We start from the raw sequence: 22,845 nt of genomic DNA, 5'->3' as shown, positions 1-22,845 counted from the left end.
ACAGAACCTACCTTGATAAAGTGGAGAATGATGGAGAATGAAACAAGATATCAACTTTGGGTCTCTACATACATTCACACAATGTACACGCACAGACACATGAGCTCACACATATGTACATACATATGTATAAACAGATGCAATGGCAAATAATGAAAAAAGAAGGCCATGAATTTGAAGAAAAGTGGGAAGGATATATGGGAAAGCCTGGAAGTAGGAAAGGGAAGGGAAACGTGTTGTATTATATTGTAATTCCCAGATAAGAGAAAAAGAAAGAACTATTGAAATTGGAAGAAATGAAACAAGTAGTGCTCTAAATCTTGGGCTTAGGCTCTACAGTTTGTAAATAGTCTCTGAGCCCTAAGAAGTTATTATGGTCTCATTTGACCCCTCTGTCAATTTCTACTGTAATTCTCACACTTGTAAATACATCTATCATACATTCCTTGTAGATTGACTGGTACACAGGGATACTAAAGCAAGGTCAACATCTAACTGATTTTTCTTCTCTAGTAACATATGAAGGCCTTGAAGAGTTACAAAAGAACTTTAGGGAGCCAGAGAGATGGCTTAGCAGTTAAGAGCACTGACTGTTCTTTCAGAGGATCTGGACTTAATATACAACACTCACATGGCAGCTCACAGCTATCTGTATCAGTTGCAGTGAATCCAACACCCTCACACACAGACATAAAGGCAGGCAAAACACCAATGCTCATAAAAATAAAAATAAATTTAAAAAGAACTTTGGAAGGAATAGTAGAAAAATTTCTATTAATTATATAACTATTTGAATATTCACAGGAAAATAAGAACGTATATAACATAGTGTGGACATTATGTTATATAAAACTCTACCGAAAATCTGCTTATACTTGAGCAGTTGTACTACACTATCTATTTTCATTAATACCTGGTGGATATAGACAACAGTATGAACTTTATGCTTAAATCTGATCTATTGACAATAGTGTTAACGATAGTGTTATAATGTTATCAGAGGCTCTTTTATATCAGGCAGTCGAATGAAACATGATTTTGCAAGATTATAGAAGGTTTACTAGGAAAAACTCCTAAATAATACTGAAAACAAACAATGAGGCTGTCTTTTAGAAGAACTTAACACTCATTGAATTATGAATGTTATTATTGAACTAAAATCTGTGTAGTATATCAGGATGTTTTTCAGAAGAATAAACTCTGATAAAAAGCATTCACTTTCTTTTAAAAAGCACTTTCTTTAAAAAATATCATGTTAAAATTGGTTACTTAAGTAATTTGTTTAATGAGAAACTTATTTTATATAAGAAATGATAAATAAGAGCAAATTATTGTTAGAATAGAAATAAACAGAGCCATTTTAAAGAAGTTGGACTCCAGAAAATCAAATAACCCCATTAAAAAAATGGGGTAGAGAGCTAAACAAAGAATTCTCAACCGAGGAATACCAAATGCCCGAGAAACACCTGAAAAAATGTTCAACATCCTTAGCCATCAGGGAAATGCAAATCAAAACAACCCTGAGATTCCATCTCACACCAGTCAGAATGGCTAAGATNAAAAATTCAGGTGACAGCAGATGCTGGCNAGGNTGNGGAGAAANANGAACACTCCTCCATTGCTGGTGNGATTGCAAGCTTGTACAACCACTCTGGAAATCAGTCTGGCGGTTCCTCAGAAAATTGGACATAGTACTACTGGAGGACCCAACAATACCTCTTCTGGGCATATACCCAGAAGATCTTCCAACTGGTAATAAGGACACATGCTCCACTATGTTCATAGCAGCAGCTTTATTTATAATAGCCAGAAGCTGGAAAGAACCCAGATGTCCCTCAATAGAGGAATGGATACAGAAACTGTGGTATATTTACACAATGGAGTACTACTCAGCTATTAAAAACAATGAATTTATGAAAATTTTGGGCAAATGGATGTATCTAGAGGATATCATCCTTAGTGAGGTAACCCAATCACAAAAGAAGTCACTAGATATGCACTCACTGATAAGCGGATATTAGCCCAGAAACTTAAAATACCCAAGATACATTATGTAAAACAGAAGAAAACCAAGAAGGATGACCATTGTGTGGATACTTCATTCCTCCTTAGAATAAGGAGCAAAATACTCATGAAAGGATATAGGTACAGAGACAAAATTTAGAGCTAAGATGAAAGGATGGACTATCCAGAGACTACCCCATCCGGGAATCCATCCCATCATCAGCCACCAAACCTAGATACTAATGCACATGCCAGCAAGATTCTGCTGAAGGGACCCTGATATAGCGGCCTCATGTGAGGCTATGCCAGTGCCTGGCAAACACAGAAGTGGATGGAACACAGGGTCCCCAATGGAGGAGCTAGAGAAAGTACCCAAGGAACTGAAGGGGCTGCAACCCTGTTGGTGGAACAACAATATGAACTAACCAGCACCCCCTGAGCTTGTGTCTCTAGCTGCATATGTAGCAGAAGATGGCCTAATCGGCCATCACTGGGAATAGAGGCCCCTTGGTCTTGCAAACTTTATATGACCCAGCACAAGGGAAGGCCAGGGCCAAGTAGTGGGAGTGGGTGGGTAGGGGAGCAGAGGTGGGGGAGGTATAGGGAACTTTCGGGATAGCATTTGAAATGTAAATAAAGAAAATAATAATAATTTTAAAAAATGAAAAAAAATGTATATTTTAGCAATCACATTATGTGGCTACAAGTACTTTTTCATCTTTGGGTCAGTAGTTCTCAACCTGTGGGTTCCAACTTCTTAGCAATTGCATATTAGATACCGTATACATCAGATATTTACATTATAATTCCTAATATTAGCAAAAATTCCTGTTATAAAGTAGCACTGAAAATAATTTTATGGTTGGGGGTTTATCATACCATCAGGAACTTTATTAAAGGGTTACAGCATCAGGGAGGTTGAGAAGCACTGTTTTGTATGGAGCTGTAGCTAAAGCTCAGTTTAACTTACTAAAGTGTACTTTATCAATGACCATCTGACCTAGGTTAGTCTGTATCATAAAGTTTGTAGCTCATTCTAGCCTCTACTTTGCATAACATATGGTCTTACAGGAGCTACTCAATGGTAGAGAAAGCAAATATGTGTTGAGAGTATTTTCATGATTTTCTGAAATCTTTTAGAATGAATAAAATTGCATAAAGGCTACTTCTGAGGGGGTATTTTCAAAGTACATCTAGAATAAAGGAAGACAGAGAAGTAAGACATAAAATAAACCAGAAATGTGGATTTTTGGTAAAGAGCTTGATTTTCCTCCTGTGATATTGATTTTTTTCTCCAAAATTTTATAGCTTTTTGAGGAGTTGTAGAGCAAAAGTATTTTTCCATCATGTAGATGAGAAAACTGGGGTAAAGAAAGTTAAGTGCCCAAGGTTTCAGAGGTATATAGAAGTCAAAGCCTTACCCACCCCTCTTTCCATTACCCAGAAGTGAAAAACCTCTCAGTCCAGTCTAAGTTCCTGCAAGTCCCCAGACCTTTAAGAGAATATTGGATAGTCGAGAAGCCAAAGTCCCTAATGAAACAGAAGGAAAACAAAAAAAGTGTGACAAGAGAGATGTTCTTCTGTTTGGGGCTACTAAGTAGGTCACCCACTAAAAGGCTATTTCAGTCTAAACATTTTGGAGGGCATGTAGTACATAGAGCCGCATCACTGACCTGATTCTTCATTTTTAAGATCTGAAAAAATCAAAGGAAAGTTTTTGAGTGAGGGAGAGCATGGACCATTTGTGTTGCTCAGGTGAATGTTAGTTGAGGAACTAACTAGGCTTGCGCTCCAGATTTTCTGAGCCATCATCCATTAAAAGCAGTGCTGAGCTTAACAAGGGAGTAGCTTTGTATTTCTAACCTGTAGCACCTGCAGTCTCTGCACCCCCCCCATTCTCTCATTTCTCTCTCTTTTGTTGGTCTTTCCTTTTATAGGGATAGAGCTAACAAATTTTTAATATTTCATTTCCTTTATAAAGCCTCTCATAGGCAATGGCTTCTCACCATGATTTTATTTTCTGCTCTTGGCTCCCAGGCACATTGGGGTTAAATTAGAAAATTTCCCTTATAGTTTCCCTTCATGGTAGAGACAGGAAATTTGTTATTAAGTGGCAAAATGAGACTTGTAAGGAAACAGTAAACTTTCAAGGTTCAGTTTGGCCCTCTATCCTATACATAGTGTCTGTCTAGCTTAGGATCAATATTCCTAGTAATTTTGTTCTAAAATTTACATCTTCATGCTTGATAATGAAACCATTGTGGCACATTGGATTATGTTTTCTTCTTTATCTTGTTTCTTTTTGAAGGATTTGTTTACACTTTTGAAAACGTTTTTTATTCTTTGAGAATTACATACAACGTATTCTGCTCCCATTCTTTTCCCTTCTTCACCTCCTCCCAGATGCTCCCCCACCTCCCTATCCACCTAAAAGAAAACAAATCACCCAAAGGGGAAAAAAGTCAACCATGAATACACATGGAATCCAATTAGTATTGACCAGCTATTCCTGGGTATAGGGCCTGCCCTGTAGTGTGGTTGATACACCTAGTGTCTCTCCATGGAAGAAAACTGATTCCCCCCCCCAGCAGGTATCTATAGCAAATAGCTCCTTGATTGGGGTTGGGATTTTTGTGTTCACTTCCCCTTCTGAGTGCTGGGATTTTGTCTGGTTTGCTTGTGCATGTCTTATGTAATTTTGGCCTGCTTTTTAAAAATTGTTCACATTTTTAAAACCAAAATAGTTTTAATATAGCACCTTATTTTTTTTAAATATATAGTATAAAAAGTTCAGTATAACATCCAAAAAAAAGAGAACAAGAGAGGCTAAATTTTAGGGGATAAGGCAGGACTGGACATAATGGAAGGATTGCAGGTAATGGACGTGAGCTATGAAAGAGGGCCTAAAGCTAATTGTTTTTCTAATTCTAAATCTGCCATTGAATCCTTTTAATTTTGGTGGTGCATAAATGTATAAAATGTTTGATACCAAAGTGTAATTTTTAATGTAAAGCTTCACAGTTTCTGTTCCAAATGCCAATTCTAGTATAGAAGTCCATTAATCTGTATAGACTTTGGGTCTGGTGAATTTTGGTGTGTAATATTTTTATTTCCAAGGTTGTTTTATAATAAAGTTTATGGAATTAAAAGTATCTTAGAAGTATTCTCTTCCCCCTACTAACCCAGAAGGATAATTTATAATGATACAGACAATTTGACCTTGGTAAGTAGTATCTACCCACATTCATCAACTATAGCTGGTGTTCCATAGAAGGGTCCAGGGCAGTACATATTCCAGTAATGAGAAACAAAAATCCTACCTGGAAGCCCCGCCTAATCTGTTGTGTGTTCCCTCTTGGGTCAGAAGATATAGGAAAGGACAGGGATTATTTTGAAATAACCAGCTATCTTTTAAACAGGAGTGGAGCAATAGATTTATCTGATATGTAGCATCAAGTTGCAAAGACATTCAAATGAATCACGCGATGCAATTTTTTTTTTATAAGCTTAGACTTTTCTTTTCATTCCTTTTTTTTCCTGCAGCCAGTAGGGAGGAAAAAGGGATTAGAGAGACTATGAAAACTGTTGGCATGCTTATTCTGTTGGCTACTTAATTTATTAGCCGATACGGGAACTGCCTCGGGATAATGATTTAACATGCAGACTGGGAGAGAGCTAAGTCTCAGACATACCTGTTCCAAAATTGTGTTAATCCTTTCGACTTCACAGTCAATCAAGTATCGTTTTTCCTGCCTTCTGTCCATTTCTTCAATGATGCGTCTGAATTCCTGGATGTCCTTTATGTTTCCCACAGACCTTGCTGTCACTTGCCAGTTGTTTTGCACTGCTGCTTCCATAATTGCTTGCAGGATGGAAAACCCTGAAGGAAGGAAAAGCAGCTATACTAATTTTTTTCTTGGAAAAATATTTCTGTAGGTGTTGAAGATTCCACTGAGTTTCTATTAACAGCCCATTGGGTCTCTTCAAACTGTATCCACTGGAGAGACCAAGTGACCCTCACAGCTCCAACCTCAACTCTCCAGATGTTGGCACCTCCACCTTGGTGTTTTGTTTTAAAGGGAAGGAGATTCTCTCATTTGTGAGCACCATGGGGATAGGTGTTTGTCAAGTCGCTTTTGTTTTGACATGCATTATCAAAATATCTTTGGAATGAATGCCAAGAACCTCTTAGGTCTGGCTGTAATTTTCTCTGTTGCATTTGAAGCTCCTTTCTTTCATCTATCACTTAATTCTTCAGAATCACAGGTTAAAAGAAACCCACAACAAAACATTATAAATAACTACTCATGCTAGAGCCTTATTAAAACAAGCTGAACCACACGTGGATGTGACCATTGAACAAGATAAATTGTGTCTCACAGATAAAGTCACTATGATTTTGTGAATGACAGCCTCCAATATAGACTGTTATTTTTTGATTATATAGAGACTATGAAATATTCAATAGAATTATTTTTTTGAAGTATTTTCCTTTCCTAACCAAATTTACCAGGAGTTCCAGGTCCTGCATTAGCTATTTTAGATCTGACAAGCATTAGCAACTAAACTCCTGGAGCTCTGTTTAAAGAAAAGAAACAGCTGCTTGGAGCTATAGGCAGCTCATGATTCTAATGTCAGAATTTGGGAGACTGATGCAGGAGGATTGCCAAAAGTCCAAGACTACCCTGAGGTAGACAAAGAGATTCTATTTTGAAAATCCCAAATCAGCCAGCCAGAGGTGGCACAGGCCTTTAATTCCAGCACCTGGGAAGCAGAATAAGGTGGATTTCTGTGAATTCCAGGCCAGCCTGGTCTAAGGAGTGAGATCGAGGACAACCAGTGATAAAAGGAGAAATCTTGTCTCAAAAAACAAAAAAACAAACAAAACAAACCCAACCCAACCCAACCCAACCAAACCATCAGCACCCCCAAACCCCCAAACCAAACCAAACAGACAAGCAAGCAAGGAAGCAAGCAACCCCCCAAATACAAAGTTCAAAGCACAATGACACAAGTGTTTATGCATTACTTCTTTTAGAGTTGTCACTTTCTAATAATATATCATATCTCCACTTGTGTTTCCTGTATGAATTTATGAGTATAATTTCATCGAGAATAGACAACTTTATTGGGATATTATCAAAACAATCTCCCTTTTCCCAATAGGAGTGATAGACATGATTTGCAAATCCCAATTATCTGTGACACAGAAGCAGAGGATGGAGGAGGTGGCGATGCATTTTTGAACACACTCCCAGTTCTCTGTCTGCTGTGGTGTAAGCAGGCTGTGGCTCACAGTCGTCCTCCACTGTACCATAGAAAATGGTATTGGCATTTGGAGAACATGCTTCAGGGAGATGGCAGTAGTGACTCAGCCGGTCATTATAACTCCTTTGTGTGCTGGGTGTGTGCAGGAAGAAGATCACAAACGAGACCCAAGCACTTGGTAATTTCCAAATGAGCAATTTCAGCACAGGAGCTCAAAATTACAGATCAGAGCAAATTACCATTGCTTTAAATGTTAATTCTTACTCTTATAAAACCAATCGTGCATATTTATTTCTCAGATTTACATTTTCATGTGGGTTTTAGATGTAGTCTCTGCTTCAGTGGGAGTTGAGGGCACATAGTGGGCCAAGGCATGGGATTAAGAAATAAACATAGGAAGAAAGAGATTAAAGCATGTGAAAAGCTTTCTTTTTTTTTCCTTTTTCCCCCCTCCCCATGGAAAGTTTTTGTAAGCAGGGTATAATAAGGCCTCATTATTTTGAATGCCACTAATTAAGAATTTATGAAAATTCAGTAAGAACTGTGTTGAATTTTATTTTTGGACTATTTATGAAGAAAATATTGGCTTAAAAATAACAGTAAAGAAATTACATAGGGATTCTTTGATATATTTAAAGTAAACTTTTTTTTAAAGGGCTTTTTAACAAAACACAAGTGTTCACATGTTTAGTAGAAACTCCAAATTCTTGTCATCTTTGCCTAATGGACCTTGTCCACAATTTAAGATGACAGGGAGGAAGATTAATCTCTTTCCATGTGACAATCTTCCATATTTTTAAGAGCTGTTAACATGGCTCTCTTTAACCTTTTCTTCTCCAGGTTAAAGATGTCCCAATCCTCAACAATTCCTTTTATGTGATGATAACTATTTTCCTTTCAGTTCTATCTTTTTTTTTAAATGGATAATTTTCAATGTTTCTAAGTATATGTTAATTTTGCATAATAACAGGTTTCATGAGGACACGTTTGTACATGAATACAAAGCATTTTTATTATATTCATCTTCCATTATCCTGTTTTGTGCCCCTCCTATTCCCACTATCTCTTTCTTCTTAAATAGTCTTCCTTCTATTTTCAGGATTTTTTAAAAATGATCTGTGAGCTTTATTACAGTTGCTTACAGGGACATGGGTAAGGGATTATTTATAAGAGCATAACCCTCTTTCCAGTGGCTATGCTACTGAAAAAAAGTCTCTCCCACATTCAGTAATGATTAATTGACTGTAGATATTCAGGGAAGGATGTAGCTTCACAAGTCTCTCCACACTGGATACTATTATATGCCTACAAAGCCCTTGGGGAGGGGTGGATCTTCATGAACTTTCTCTTTTCGTAACAGGATGCTGACTTGTCAATATTTTATTGGTCTTGATATTTCAGATATTATCCGAACAGTAAGTGTAAAGGGCTATAGGGTTACTGTTTATTTTGATGTAAGTTATTTTAGCATCATAGAGCTTCTGGGGTGGGGGTGGGGGAAATCCAAGGCCATATGAATGCTAAGCTAGCACCATATCACTGAGATGTATCCCTAGTCTGGATTGATTATATATTTAAATATCAAACTCTATTAATTTGTATTTAGGTTGGATTCCGCAGAAACTTGTTAGTTCTGATAAAGCTTTAACAACCCTCTGTGTACGTGTTAATGTCCATTGCATTCTACCCTGATTGTGTCTTTCTTTCTTTAATTCCTCTTCTTGGACTGGTACTTACTTATCATTTGTTTTCATCTTCTTTCAAACCTGAAAAACGGTATCATCTATTCATTTTGTTACCTATTTAGTGTAACTGCACATCTCCCCCTTTACCAAGCATACCCTGCTACTTGTAGACATTTCTGGGTGTTTCTCTTCTTCCCATAAAGGTTCCTTTAATGTCTTCTCATTAATTTTCCCAGATATGCCTTATTTTGTATCCAAGATAAATCAATCAAAAGCAATGAAAAGGCATTTTGAATAAATGTATCACATATATTATAAAAATGAAAATATTAAGTATATTCCACAGGATGCTATGTTAAAGTTTAGTTGTCAACAATGTGCATACACTAACAAGGAAAGATTTCCACTATAGAACCTAACAAATTAGCATTTATTTATTTATTTATTCATTTTTTTAAAGATTTATTTATTTATTATATGTAAGTACACTGTAGCTGTCTTCAGACACTCTAGAAGAGGGCATCAGATCTTGTTACGGGTGGTTGTGAGCCACCATGTGGTTGCTGGGATTTGAACTCCGGACCTTCGGAAGAGCAGTCGGGTGCTCTTATCCACTGAGCCATCTCACCAGCCCCACAAATTAGCATTTATAATATCGCATTATTATTATATCATATTTTACTTTTGCTAAAAAGCCCATGCTTGTATATGCTGGCGGAAAATCTCCAAGAACTATTAGTGTTTTCTCAGAGACACAGAATTATGAAGACATCCCACATCCCACTTGGTTATATAATGTTTGGTTCTTTAACAAGAGGTAGGTATTATTTTCTGCAAGGATAAAACTGTTAAGACTTTAAAAGTCTGGTTCATGGTGTCCTCTCAGAGTGTAAGGTGCTAGAATATTCAGATGACAGATCAACACTCTGCTATGTGCTTCCTCTTAATAAGCAATGATTTTCATAGATCTTTTTATACTTCTGTTCTTTGAACCATGGGAATGTGTTACCTAATCAAAAACTCAGCAGAAGCAGCACACTGATTTTTGATGAGTGTGTTGGTTATCAGTCTTTCTTACAGTTTTTTTTTGTCTAAGCAAGTCACAACTATGGCTTAGCACTACACTTCTTTTCCGTTCAGTTTCCCAGTGTCTGCTTGAGCATGGGACTGCTGCAATCTAGAACTCGAGGGGAATGGTCAACTCAGTTCAGTAGATTTCAGTAAGCAATCCAAGTCGAGTTTTTTATTTGTTTTCATACCCAATTTATCATCGTTTCACTGACTCTGTTCCAGCTGACCAAAGCATAAATAGAAGCTTGAGGGAGAAAGAAATGTTTGACTTGGCAGAGCAAAACCAGGTGCTAGTGTTTGTAGGAGGTGAGGTTTGCAACAAAGCCCTGGCTTTGTAAAAATAAAGCCTGCTGTTTTAGCAGCTTCAGGATTGTCATCTGCCCTGTGTGAGTTTTCACATGCCCAGCTTTGTAAGTCTCAAAGCTACTTTGATTTGAGTAGCAAATTATCTCAACTGGATTCCAGATCACCAATGCTGTTCTTGCCCTTACTCCTCATTTTAAATGATGGGAGTTATCATATAGATAACTGGCTGATTGAGAGCTTACCCTCTGCATTTGACCAAAGTAACATGGGAAGATAGCAATAAAGGAGGGACAGGGCAATTAGATATAAGGAACTGGATCACAGTCAGGACCAGTTGAATTCTAGTGTACTGCTTATTGAGCATCACTTGGCAAACAAGCAGACCATCTTAGTTATAGGCTGTTCGGGGATGCTGCTTTGTGAAGCTAGATCATTCTTTGGTGCCAAAGAGCTTACTTCTGCTGATAGGAAAGTTGTTGGTGGAAGAGAGATACCTGACTTAAGGTTGTGCCTCCTCTCCGGGGCATCCTGTATCCAATGTTTGGTAGCAGCCAAGTATACAAACATGATCATTCCAAACTTCCTGTGGGATAACTAATGGACAGCCTAAGCTTCAGAGCTCTAATGCCTTGGCATGGGTGTATCACAACTCTCCTTTACTTAGCCAACTTCCCATTTCTCTGTACAAGTGCTGCCAATGAGTAGACTCACCAAGAGCATTTTGGCATATGAATTGACATTTCAACATCTATTCTTAGGAGTACTCAATCCATGGCCATTAGTTTGACCTCACAAAAGGGAAGACAACAGATACAAAAAGCTCTCAGACCTATACTGTCGAAATCATGTTCCCAGGGAAACAAGGCCAGGTTTCTTTTTTCCCAGTGTTTAAACAAAATGTAAAAATACTTAATGCTGAACAGATTTAGTATTTTCTCAGAAAAAACAAACAAACAGAAAAACAGTCAACAGCATTTTGACATAAAGAAAATGGTAATGAAGACATCCAAGAAAATATACTGAAGATGAACTTCTCTCTAGGTACTTCTGACGTGGTATCTAACAGTGTCCCAGATGACAGAAGTCTAGTATTTATGAACAGCCATTACCAAAGTGTTGGTTGCATTTATAAACATTTATGCCTGGTAAGGTTTCTTAGAGGGTTTGTGACAAAAATTTCAAAAGTATGGCTAGCTCTTGCTTTTTTTTTTTTTTGTACAATTTCTTTTTTTATTTGTTTTTATTTTTAAATTAATTAATTAATTTATTATTATTTTCTTTATTTACATTTCAAATGCTATCCCGAAAGTTCCCTATACACCACCCCTGCGCCCCTGCTCCCCTACTCACCACTCCCACTTCTTGGCCCTGGCCTTCCCCTGTGCTGGGTCATATAAAGTTTACAAGACCAAGGGGCCTCTCTTCTCAATGATGGCTGATTAGGCCATCTTCTGCTACATATGCAGCTAGAGACTCAAGCTCAGGGGGTACTGGTTAGTTCATATTGTTGTTGCACCTACAGGGTTGCAGCCCCCTACAACTCCTTGGGTACTTTCTCTAGTTCCTCCATTGGGGCCCCTGTGTTCCATCCAATAGCTGACTGTGAGCATCCACTTCTGTGTTTGCCAGGCACTGGCATAGCCTCACAAGAGGCTGCTATATCAGGGTGCCTTCAGCAGAATCTTGCTGGCATGTGCATTAGTATCTAGGTTTGGAGGCTGATGATGGGATGGATCCCCGGATGGGGTAGTCTCTGGATAGTCCATCCTTCATCTTAGCTCTAAATTTTGTCTCTGTACCTATATCCTTTCATGGGTATTTTGTTCCTTATTCTAAGGAGGAATGAAGTATCCACACAATGGTCATCCTTCTTGGTTTTCTTGTGTTTTGCATAATGTATCTTCGGTATTCTAAGTTTCTGGGCTAATATCCGCTTATCAGTGAGTGTATATCTAGTGACTTCTTTTGTAATTGGGTTACCTCACTAAGGATGATATCCTCCAGATTCATCCATTTGCCCAAGAATTTCTTAAATTCATTGTTTTTATTTTTATTATATTTTCTTCATTTACATTTCAAATGCTATCCCGAAAGTTCCCTATACCCTCCCCTGGCCCTGCTCCCCTACCCACTCACTTCCACTTCTTGGCCCTGGCGTTCCCCTGTACTGGGGCATATAAAGTTTTCTTGCTTTTTTTTGACTGTCCCCTTTTGACTCCTAGAATCTCATTTAGCATTTGCTAACTTTGAACTTACTATGTAGCCAAGGTTGACCTTGAAATTTATAAATACTAGGAGTACAGGCATAGATGATCTTATCTGGTAATATTGCTCTTATTCTGTTCCTTCCTTCTTTCCTTTCTGTCTTTTAAATTTATTTTTTATTTTTTTAAAAATTTATTATATGTATATGGGTACACCAGAAGAGGGCATCGGGTCACCTTACAGATGGTTGTGAGCCACCATGTGGTTGCTGGGAATTGAACTCAGGACCTCTGGAAGAGTAGTTAGTGTTCTTAACTGCTGAGCCATCATCTCTCCAGCACCCTTGTCTTTTAATTTTAAGATACAAGCTTATTCCTTGAGTATGGCTTCTTCTTTTTTAATATTTCTAATAATGTTAATGTCTTTATTGCATCTATAACCTATGCAAGGTCTAGTTTAACAGCTTATTGTACTTTTAGTGTTGCTTCTAATACATTTTGATGAGCATGTGTCTAGGATTTTTATGAAACTGGTATTCTTGTTCACTCAGATGAAACTAGCCAAATGAAAATTGCTCTTCTATTCTTATGTTTGTGGTTGCCTGGGCTGCAAACTCCAACCTTATACAACCTCATACTCTCTTTTTCTTCACCATCTTTGATCTGCATGGACTTTGAAATACATTTATCTTAAATGCTGTGGCAAAATAAGGACACGGACAAGCTTGAGATAAAATACGAAGGTGGTTTCAGAGACAGAGATGAAAAGGGCAAACACAGAAGCAGAGGCAGGAGATGATAGCAAGCCTACTCATTTTGTGCTGCAACTTGCCATGTCTCGGGGGCCATATGTATAAAAATCTGACCTCAGAGCCAATAACTCAGAGTATGATTATTCATTTCACACAATGTACTCCCTTAAAAATAACCCATAGCACATTTGGACCCATGCTTGGTTGTTCTGTTGTTGCTAGTATTTGCTTTAGCTTCATTTAAACAGTTTGGTCTCATAAAAAGCAATAGAGTGAATGTATAAACTTAAGGTGTTAATACAGAAAATATTCAGTATGTGAAAAGCTTTCGATTGGAAGCTTTGATTGAAAACCCCTCTCTATTTTCATATGAATGACAACCTGTGAATTTTATGGAACATGGTAAAAACAAACACTCATTCACACCCAACCCAATTTACCCATAGCAAATTAAGATTTCTCTGGAGCCTTTGTTCTTCATAACTGTGTTTGTTTAAGTCATTCTTTAATTAAGAACTGACCTTCTTCAAATCTTCTCTTCCTTAAAGCTGCATTATTAGGATGGCCCTTGGCTAATTTGTGGAATCAATGAATGTAAGATGCTCACTGGTTCTGTGTCCTTTACCTCTTCCTTAAAAATATTTCTTTCAACTCAGAGCATGCTCTTGTGCTAGAGCATGGAGAATTTATATTTTACAAATAAATTCCCCCCTCCATGGAGAATTTATATTTTAAAAACTTGGGATGAAAATTCTTAAAAGAATTATGTTTTAATTGAGAATTTGTAGACAACAATAATTGGTAGGGTTCTGTTTGGCAACTTCAGGTATTCCAATTACCCTAGTATCTCACCAAGGGAGGCAACTGCTACTTGTCAAGTTTGAGGGTGGCTCTGAAGCTGCCAGTGCATATAATCCTACATTTTCCATTTTTCTCATTCATTCTGTTCTTCATTATGAACCTTGTCTCCCTGCTGGTGAATTATGTAGTTCACTTTCCTCACCCTATGCTGAGAAAATATGCCCAAAGAGATATGTCAGTTTCACTGAGTGAATGTACACTTGCTTCACATTATCAGCTGCAAGGAAATTTAGAATACCATCTGGAGTAGATGTGTTCAACGTCTGGGAAAATCAGAATAGGCAAGCCTCTGATTGTCAGCCAGCCACTCTAGGTCTGAAATAAAAATATAAAAGCAACTGGGCTTTGGGTTAAAAGGAGCTCCTATAATGCTATGTATAATTCTTTTATATTTATGTATGCTACTTAGATAATTGTTCTGGGATTACTTGCAATGCAAATTCACCAAGGGCAAGAGTCAACTACAAGCCGTACTGTGGACTGTTGAACACTTAATAGATGTTGCCATGGCTTGAATGTGCAATGTTCCCCACAGATTCTTGTGTTTGGAACACTTTGGTCTCCAGCTGGTGGTGCTGTTTTGAGAGGTTCTCTAACCTTTAGGAGAGGGAGACTAGCTAGAGACAGAATGCCTGGAGGAAATCTTGTTCCTGTTCCTGTTTCATTGTCTACTCAGATGGAAGCAAGCAGACTCACACTTCTGTGTTCTGTTTTCTTCACTATGCTGGACTGTACCCATAAGCCACAAGACAACAAAATCCTTTCTTCCCGTATGTTGCTTTTGAACAGGGATTTGCTTATAGTAATGAGAAAATGTAGATAGCATTCAATATATCACCTTGTTCACTAATACTTTCTCACTTGGTTTCTTAGCCTTATTGGAAGTAGTAATTTCCAACTTTGAGTCTATGATCAAGTAGTCTCTTTTATAAGAAACTGGTAAATAGAATAACATTTCATGGGTTCCTGCAGAGGAAGAATACCATAGAACCCAATCAAGAAATGTTCTTGACAGTTGAAGTTGAATGATAGTAGAGGAAATGCTATATATATATATATGACAAATATATATATATATATATATATATACATATATATATATATGTATATATATAATATATATGCACATATTGTGCATATACACAATACTTGCATGAAAACACACATGCAAAAACAAATCTTAAAAATAGAAAATTAAAATATCTGAGGAGTAAAGCTAAAATTTTATTTATCATAATACATAAAGAAAATATTTTATACAAGCAATAATTTAAACATGGCACTTGATCACAGCCCTTTAGAGATGATGATCAATATAACATAGTCTACAGGATGGATGCGAGAGCCCAGAAAAACTATCTCAAGCAGATATTTTCCTTTATAAATATTATGAGCTGAGTCTTAATGAACAGAAGATGATTGGATGAAAGGTAAAGCCTTATTAAGAGGACAGCAGGGAAAAAATAAACATTGGTGGATAGAGATGTGCAGACTATAGGTAGTGCTCAAGAATTTGTGCAACAAAGAATGATGAAGCAAGTCATAAGTGCTACCACCCATGCAGATTGCAGTGGGCCTTGGTACTGATTAAGAGTCCCAGTATGTAAGAGAAAGAAGATAGTTTTTAATGCTCAGGCTTGCTGTGGACTTTATGGCTTCTCCATACAAGGATATTAAATGAAAGGGGAAGTGATTCTTCAAGGAAGTCATGAAAGACTTACAGGCAAAGCTAAAAGGAATGTATCTGTCAGAACACTCCTGTTGAATGTAAGCTTTTTTACTGTTTATCAAAATTTATCACTATCCAGAAAATAGCAGAAATGTCATTTTATATCAATATGGAAAGTTAAAAATAACAGGCAAAATACATTAGTATAGGATCTATTATTGACTAAAAATTTCCTCTCTGCTTTATAGTTTCTCATATGTACAATGAAGAGATCAGGTTATCATTTATTCTGGTTCTCATATTTGAAAATTGTAACAGACATGGAAGACTTTTGTTTACCTCTGAGAGCCTGACGTCTTGCAACTTAGGTACTGTACTGGCTAGCTTTGTGTCAACTTGACACAGCTGGAGTTATCACAGAGAAAGGAGCTTCAGCTGGGGAAATGCCTCCATGAGATCCAGCTGTAAGGCATTTTCTCAATTAGTGATCAAGGAGGGAGGGCCCCTTGTGGGTGGTGGCATCTCTGGGCTGGTAGTCTTGGTTCTATAAGAGAGCAGGCTGAGCAAGCCAGGGGAGGCAAGCCAGTAAAGAACATCCCTCCATGGCCTCTGCATCAGCTCCTGCTTTCTGACCTGCTTGAGTTCCAGTCCTGTATCCTTGGGTGATCTACAGCAGTATGGATGTAAGCAGAATAAACCCTTTCCTCCCCAACTTGCTTCTTGGTCATGATGTTTGTACAGGAATAGAAACCCTGACTAAGACAGGTACAATTCAATAATTTTGTCTGGAGGCCAAGATGTGAAGATGAAACATTAGTTTGTAATCTTCCTTCATAGTTCTAAATACACTTTCCCCTTTCTAGACAAACCTAATTGAAATAAAATGAACAATCAAAATAGGGTGACCTTGGAATACTTCAATGTGCTTTTAGTATATGTAGCACAGGAAATGATGTATTTGCACTGTACATTTCTCTTATTTAGGCAGAGCTCTAGAATGCAGAGTTTTGTGACTACCTGAAAATCCCTTTGCGTATTTGGGGCTAATACACATATGATGCAATCAATTTAAAATGACTTTGTACATATCCCTAACATACGTTTCTTTGTATGGTGACATCTTTCTCATCACTTACAGAACTGACCTGAAGCCATTAGGCTGTCATTTTTTTTTTAGAGTAGGTGAGTTTCAACATCTTTTTGGTATTTCAGAGCCTTCCCTGCTTCCAATCCAGCTATTTCTTCTGACTTCCTTATTTTTTTATTAATTTCCTAGTTATAAAGTCTGAGTGTTACCTTGGACTTCTTTGCCTTAAGCATATGTGAAGTAAAGTTAATTCATGTTTCGTTTGTCTGCGTTTTACTTTACATCCCCAGTACAGCTAGCTCCCTTGAAGCTATTATTAGTATATGCTTCGACCATTGCAATAATCCTTCCCCTTCCATCCAAGATTCTTGTTCTTCTGATTATGTTACAGCCAAGTTCATTCTAAAAAAAATCACAAGTATTTCTTTGCAGGTATTAAAAATGTGCATTACCTTCTCATTATAGGACGTAATTTCTTCTTAAATGATAATCTATTTCTAGGGTAGATGAAGAGAATGCAACTGTACTAAGAGATAAATGGGGGGCATAAATTAGAGATGAAGGAGGGGAAAATAAGGAAGATTGCTAATCTATTACCTCTTTAAATATTTCTGTTCATTTTCCCTTATACTTCTTGCTTACCTCACTTGGAAACTGGTCCATTGACTAGAGCTATTGGGATTTAAGTCAGTGAAAATTTAAGCCAGTTTATAATTTGGCCCGCCAATGTGGAGGAAAGTGTCTAGACTCATAGACTTGACAGAGAGAAGCTAACTGACAATACCAGATCTGGCTTTGACTTCACTTAGTCAGAGGATATATCCAGCTGGGCTAACGTTTCTTGCAAAGGATAAACAACCACATGGCTGTGACTGAATTTAGAAGTGCTTCAGTCAACTAGAATATATAAGGGCTTTACAGAGGGGGAGTCCATGGCCACTAACAATTAAGGTTCCAAATCTGTTATTGGATTGTTGAGAAAGTTTACGGGGCTAGAGATTTACTTGAATGAAATGTACTTAGAAATTATAAAGTTAGTCATCACAGTGGAGGATTAGTTGAGAGACCAGTCAGCCATGACTTCAAAGCTTTTGTGCTCACTCAGGCTGATTCTCAGCTAGAAGTTTGACTTTACTAGCCACTATTTTGGCTCTTCTGTATGATTTTGAGTGAGAGATAGAGTTGTGATATCATAGGTACATGGAAGTGTTGATCTGACGAAGAGTTCAGTATTTACCCAGAGAGAAAAGAGCTAAAGAACACGGTGAATCAGTTAATGGGAAATGTTCATTTCTTTAGTGTGGAGACCCCGCGAGGAGCAGTAATGGATCTGCATGGCAAACACTTGTTCCCACCAAGCCACTGGGATGTGAAAGTGTGGAGCTGTTCTGTATCTTCAAGCTGGCCTACTTTTAAATCTGTGTTCAATTTGCCAGTGTGTTTTAAAACTGTTTGACAACTCCCTTAGGCCATAAAACATGTTTATATTTTGGATTGAAGCCGGATAATCATAATGCTCTGGAATCTTCTTAGGGAAACCTTCCAATCTGTAGTGTTTAACTCTCCAAATATCAACAAGGGAGCATCTTGTTACTTGCAACAACTTGGAGGAATCTGGAGGGTATTATCTTAATTGAAATGAGCAAGGTACAGAAAAAAATGTATCGTACCATCTCATTCACATATGGATTGTAAAAATGTTCATCCCATGGAAGTAGAGAGTAGAATAGTTGTGACTAGGAGCTAGGATGGGTATAAGGTAATATTGGTGACAGGACATGTAGTACAATTAGAAGTAATTACTTTCAAGAAATCTATATAAAAGCAACTACAGCTAATAACAATACATTCTTGAAAACCATAGAATGAATATTAAATATTATCACCACACAATGACTGTGTATTTATTATTTAACTTGAACTATTTCTCAATGTATATACATATTCTACCAATGTTTGAATAAGCTGAACCATATAATGTTATTGAGATGTTCCTTAAGAGTGATTAGCTATTTTGAGTGAAGAACAATGCACGAGACAATGATTTGGGAGTTTGGTTTAGGAGAGAAACAAGGCAGTCAATTCCTATTGAAAAAAATTAAGCAACTGCACAAGTTTTGCAATTCGCATCTTAGAAGAGAAATGGATTTTCCCTGTCTAGTATTTTATTGGTAGGGTTAATGACACCTGGGCCATTGTCAAGGATTACTTTGCTCTCTACTGAGGAACTCAATAGTGTAAACCACACATTTTCTGTAACCTTAGAACCATGACAACTGCCCAGCTTAGCTGGCCCCACTTGGATAGAAGACATTTCTTAGTATGAAATAAATGGCTTGTGCCTTGGATGCTTCTTCTGTCTTAACCACTGACACAGATCACAGCATGAGTGATATGGTGACAGCAGCCATTCTGAGCCACTGTGAAAGTGGATGCAATGAATGGAGTGTCTGCATGCAGAATGAGTTTGGTCTGCAGAATTGGATTCAGAAAGCGGAGAAGGTACCTAGGATGGCTTATGCTATTGACCCAAATCCAAAGAAGGGTAATCTATGCCAGGGTCTACTTTGCCATACCTCTGGCAGGTCTGGCTATGTTTCTTTTAGCCTTAATAGGAAAGGAAGCTGTTGTTAGTTAAGAGGTTGGTGTGCCAGTCTCTTACTCTAGATACACTAGTTAGGCTTAACTCATTCATAAATAAGATATATTCTGTCCCTTTGCAACTTTATATGTGCCATATGGATAAGCAACACTGGCATTATCAAGGCCATTTGTTAGAAACGCAGACCCTTTAGTACCTCCCTACACTTAATGAACTAGAATACATTTTAAAATAATCTTCCCATGTGGTACATTAGCACACGTAACTTGAGTAGTAATGGTCTTGTCACTACTGTATAATTACTCAAATCCACAGGTTAGCTAGTTAACATAGATGGGTAATTCAGGTACATGAAAGGCTTACAGAATGATGCGTTAAGAGGAAACCAGGTCATATATTGGCCAAGCTTTGAGAATGGCCAGCTTGTTGAATATATGTCCACAAAAAGCCTTTTAACAGCATGTTGAGAAATATATGCAGCTGAACTTGTAGCACAGCAAGTAGCACATCAGGATCTTCATCTTCTGGGGATAGTCCAAGGCTACAGCCCAGGCATATCAGAGGAAATCCCAGCATCCCTAGGCTATAATAGATACTTCTGTATTCACTTCAAGCAGACATCCTAATTTTGTCTATTCTGTTGTCTTTCTTATCATTTACGGAGACTCACAAGGTCTGTAGTCAGACCGGTGACTATAGCAGCTTCCTGTACAAGTAGAAGGGCTGTAAGCAGACAAATCTGCGGACTGCAGCTTGTAGTACAGGCAAACAATCTAGAGGGACTGTATTCATTTATTTGTCTCTTCATGGATGGCATGAAGGAGGTAGACACCTGCTAGGGATCCTTCAAACTTTCTCAGAGATGAAGAATGGGTAATTATAGCCACCTAGGGAAAAACTCCAGCAACATACCTCTGTCCTATGTGAAATACTGCTGGACTCCAATTTTTAAAAATCCTTCCAAAGTTTGGGCTTCCATGGTTATATTGAAAGAAAAAAATTCTGTCAATCTTATATCAATTTCTACCAACTTATAAGCCATATAACTTTTTTGGCTTTCTTAGACAAAGTACAAAAACTCATATGAAAATACAAAGAGAAATAATATCTTTTACAAGCTTCCTCCCTGCCTAACCCCACTCCAGTTTAGTCAGCAAATGGTATGGGGTAAGGAGAAAATTTTATAGCTGATGAGACATTTGCATCAATAATATTCTGAAAGTGGCCTTCAAGCTGCTCCAGGTTGTGTCAAGGATGAAGTTGCTATGCCAACTTTGTTCTGGCTTTGCCATAATTGTGGCTGAAATGAATATTAAAGGTATTTATAAAGTATTTCCTGTCCCCAGGGCTTGAAAGTCCCCTGTGCTGTTTTAATTTGAGCCATTTGGATTGGAATAAAATGAATGCACAGAGGAGGTTAATTATCCTAATTAGAAAAGAAGTAAAACCATGGTCCTTTTAGGTCAGAAATTTGGACAAACCTCCCTTTGCTCTTCACTTTGGGCATTAGAGAGTTACTTGAACGCCAGAGGAATCACAAAACATCCTCTCCAGTCCTCTGCCAAAGTCCCTGGAGCATGACAGAGGGGAATTCTTTTTTCAGGAAATGGTGTATGATCAGTCTGTACCCCTGAGCCAGAGAGAGGGTTATCTGGAAGTAGCAGGCAGGGGGCATAGCTCAATCAGGATAACTGTGTTGGTCCAACCCCAAACCTTCCTATTTTGTTTTGGATGCCAAGAAAGCTCAACATAGCTTGCGGAAATACTACTGTTGTGAGCATTTCAAGATGTGCAGCATTTTTGGAGTTTCCTGACATTCTTTTATTCAGGTTGCTAAGGCTGTGATGGTATTTTTTTTTTTTTTATACAAAGCATACTCCTCCTGACAGGGAATGCTGGGATTTTTCTGGCTCAATATTTTGTTGCTCCATTTCTTGATCCCCAGAGGCAACACCTTTGTGGTCTCCAATGAGACATTTATTCCTAGAATAGCTCAACCCAGCTCTCTTTTTAAAACACGTTTTAGATGAGATATCTCTGTCACACAGTAGGTGCTTGCTCATTCTTATTTACCCCTCCCTTCCTACTGGATAAGAATATGATCAAGACAAAGGAATAACCTGTTCTGCTTCCTGGCTGATATTTTTATATATGATATCTGTTCAATTTGTGTTCTGGTGATATTGGGAAACATAAAGTCTTAGGTAATGATAAAGAACTGATTTTTCAGTATTGAAGATCAAATTGGCCAATTAGTCAGACAGATATGCTTTTAAATTATCCATGTACCATGGGATGAATAAGGAAAGAACTTAAAATCCATCTTTCAAAATAGAACTTAGATTGTTGAGTGATTAATCTGTGGGTCTATGACAGTTTGCCTAATTCATACAGAATAGTCCAAGAACATTAACATCAATGACTCTTAGCAGAATGTTGGAGAAAGTTGAAGTCTCACTAGACAGACTGTCAAATCCTGCTTCCTCCTGCCTTTCCTTCTCTATCCATTTTATCTATTCAGTCTTGAGATTTACTTTTGATTATTTGCAACAAGGATAGGAAATTCAGGATATGGACAGTACTGAATAATGCATACATTTAAATTCTCTTATATTTCATTTTACAAGCTTTTTATATTTTGTACTTGAATGTATCTACATGATGTGGGGATGTTAATTTAACTGAAAAGGTTCTAGAGGAAATCGGAGATGATCCCAGCATCTTACACTTAACTTTCATGCATGTTTTGCCTTTGACTCTCAACACTCTTCATCTCCATCTCTTAAGCTTATACAAAACACTTGCCCATGTGCTGTTGCTTCCTTCCAATCCTTTCTGGAGAAGACAGGATGCTTGTCAGCTTTAGCACTGATTGGGAAGTGCTGGGGTAGAACTCAGTGTCAAAGTGTTTGTTTAGCATCCACAGGGCTTTCAGTTCAACCCCTAATATCACAAAAATGAAGCAATCAATCGACCAAAACGGTGAATGCAAATTTTAGAAGTAAGAAATAAATGGAAATTTTGTGGCCTCATAACAGCATTTGACGTGTGTGTGGGAGATGGCTCAGTTGTCTCACAAGCCTGATGGCCTAAATTCAAATCTCTACAAACCATATAAAAATCCAATATAGTATTGCATACACCAATGGAGAGAGGGTGGACGGAGACAGTGCAATCTACATATCCACATTGGCCAGTTGGCTGGTATGTGCAGTTATAGTGAACAAGAGAGATCTCATTTCAAACAAATTGGAAATCTCTCTCTCTCTCTCTCTCTCTCTCTCTCTCTCTCTCTCTCTCTCTCTTACACACCATGCTCACAGCTCACAAACAACT

At 37.7% G+C, this 22,845-nt stretch overlaps 1 protein-coding gene across 5 annotated transcripts in view; it reads right to left on the bottom strand.

Moving 5' to 3' along the window:
- Positions 1–22,845, bottom strand: part of Gria3 (glutamate ionotropic receptor AMPA type subunit 3) — a 267,089-nt gene that overhangs the window by 129,816 nt on the left and 114,428 nt on the right. For all 5 annotated transcript variants that reach the window (XM_029533969.1, XM_029533970.1, XM_021188554.2 and 2 more), the window contains one exon: positions 5,697–5,884. In XM_029533969.1, coding sequence (XP_029389829.1) covers positions 5,697–5,884 — 188 coding nt within the window. The remainder of the gene's footprint in view (positions 1–5,696; positions 5,885–22,845) is intronic.

This window comes from Mus pahari, chromosome X (assembly GCF_900095145.1).
Source record: "Mus pahari chromosome X, PAHARI_EIJ_v1.1, whole genome shotgun sequence".
Classification (NCBI taxonomy): Eukaryota; Metazoa; Chordata; class Mammalia; order Rodentia; family Muridae; genus Mus; species Mus pahari.
This window is presented reverse-complemented; position numbering and strand designations above follow the sequence as displayed.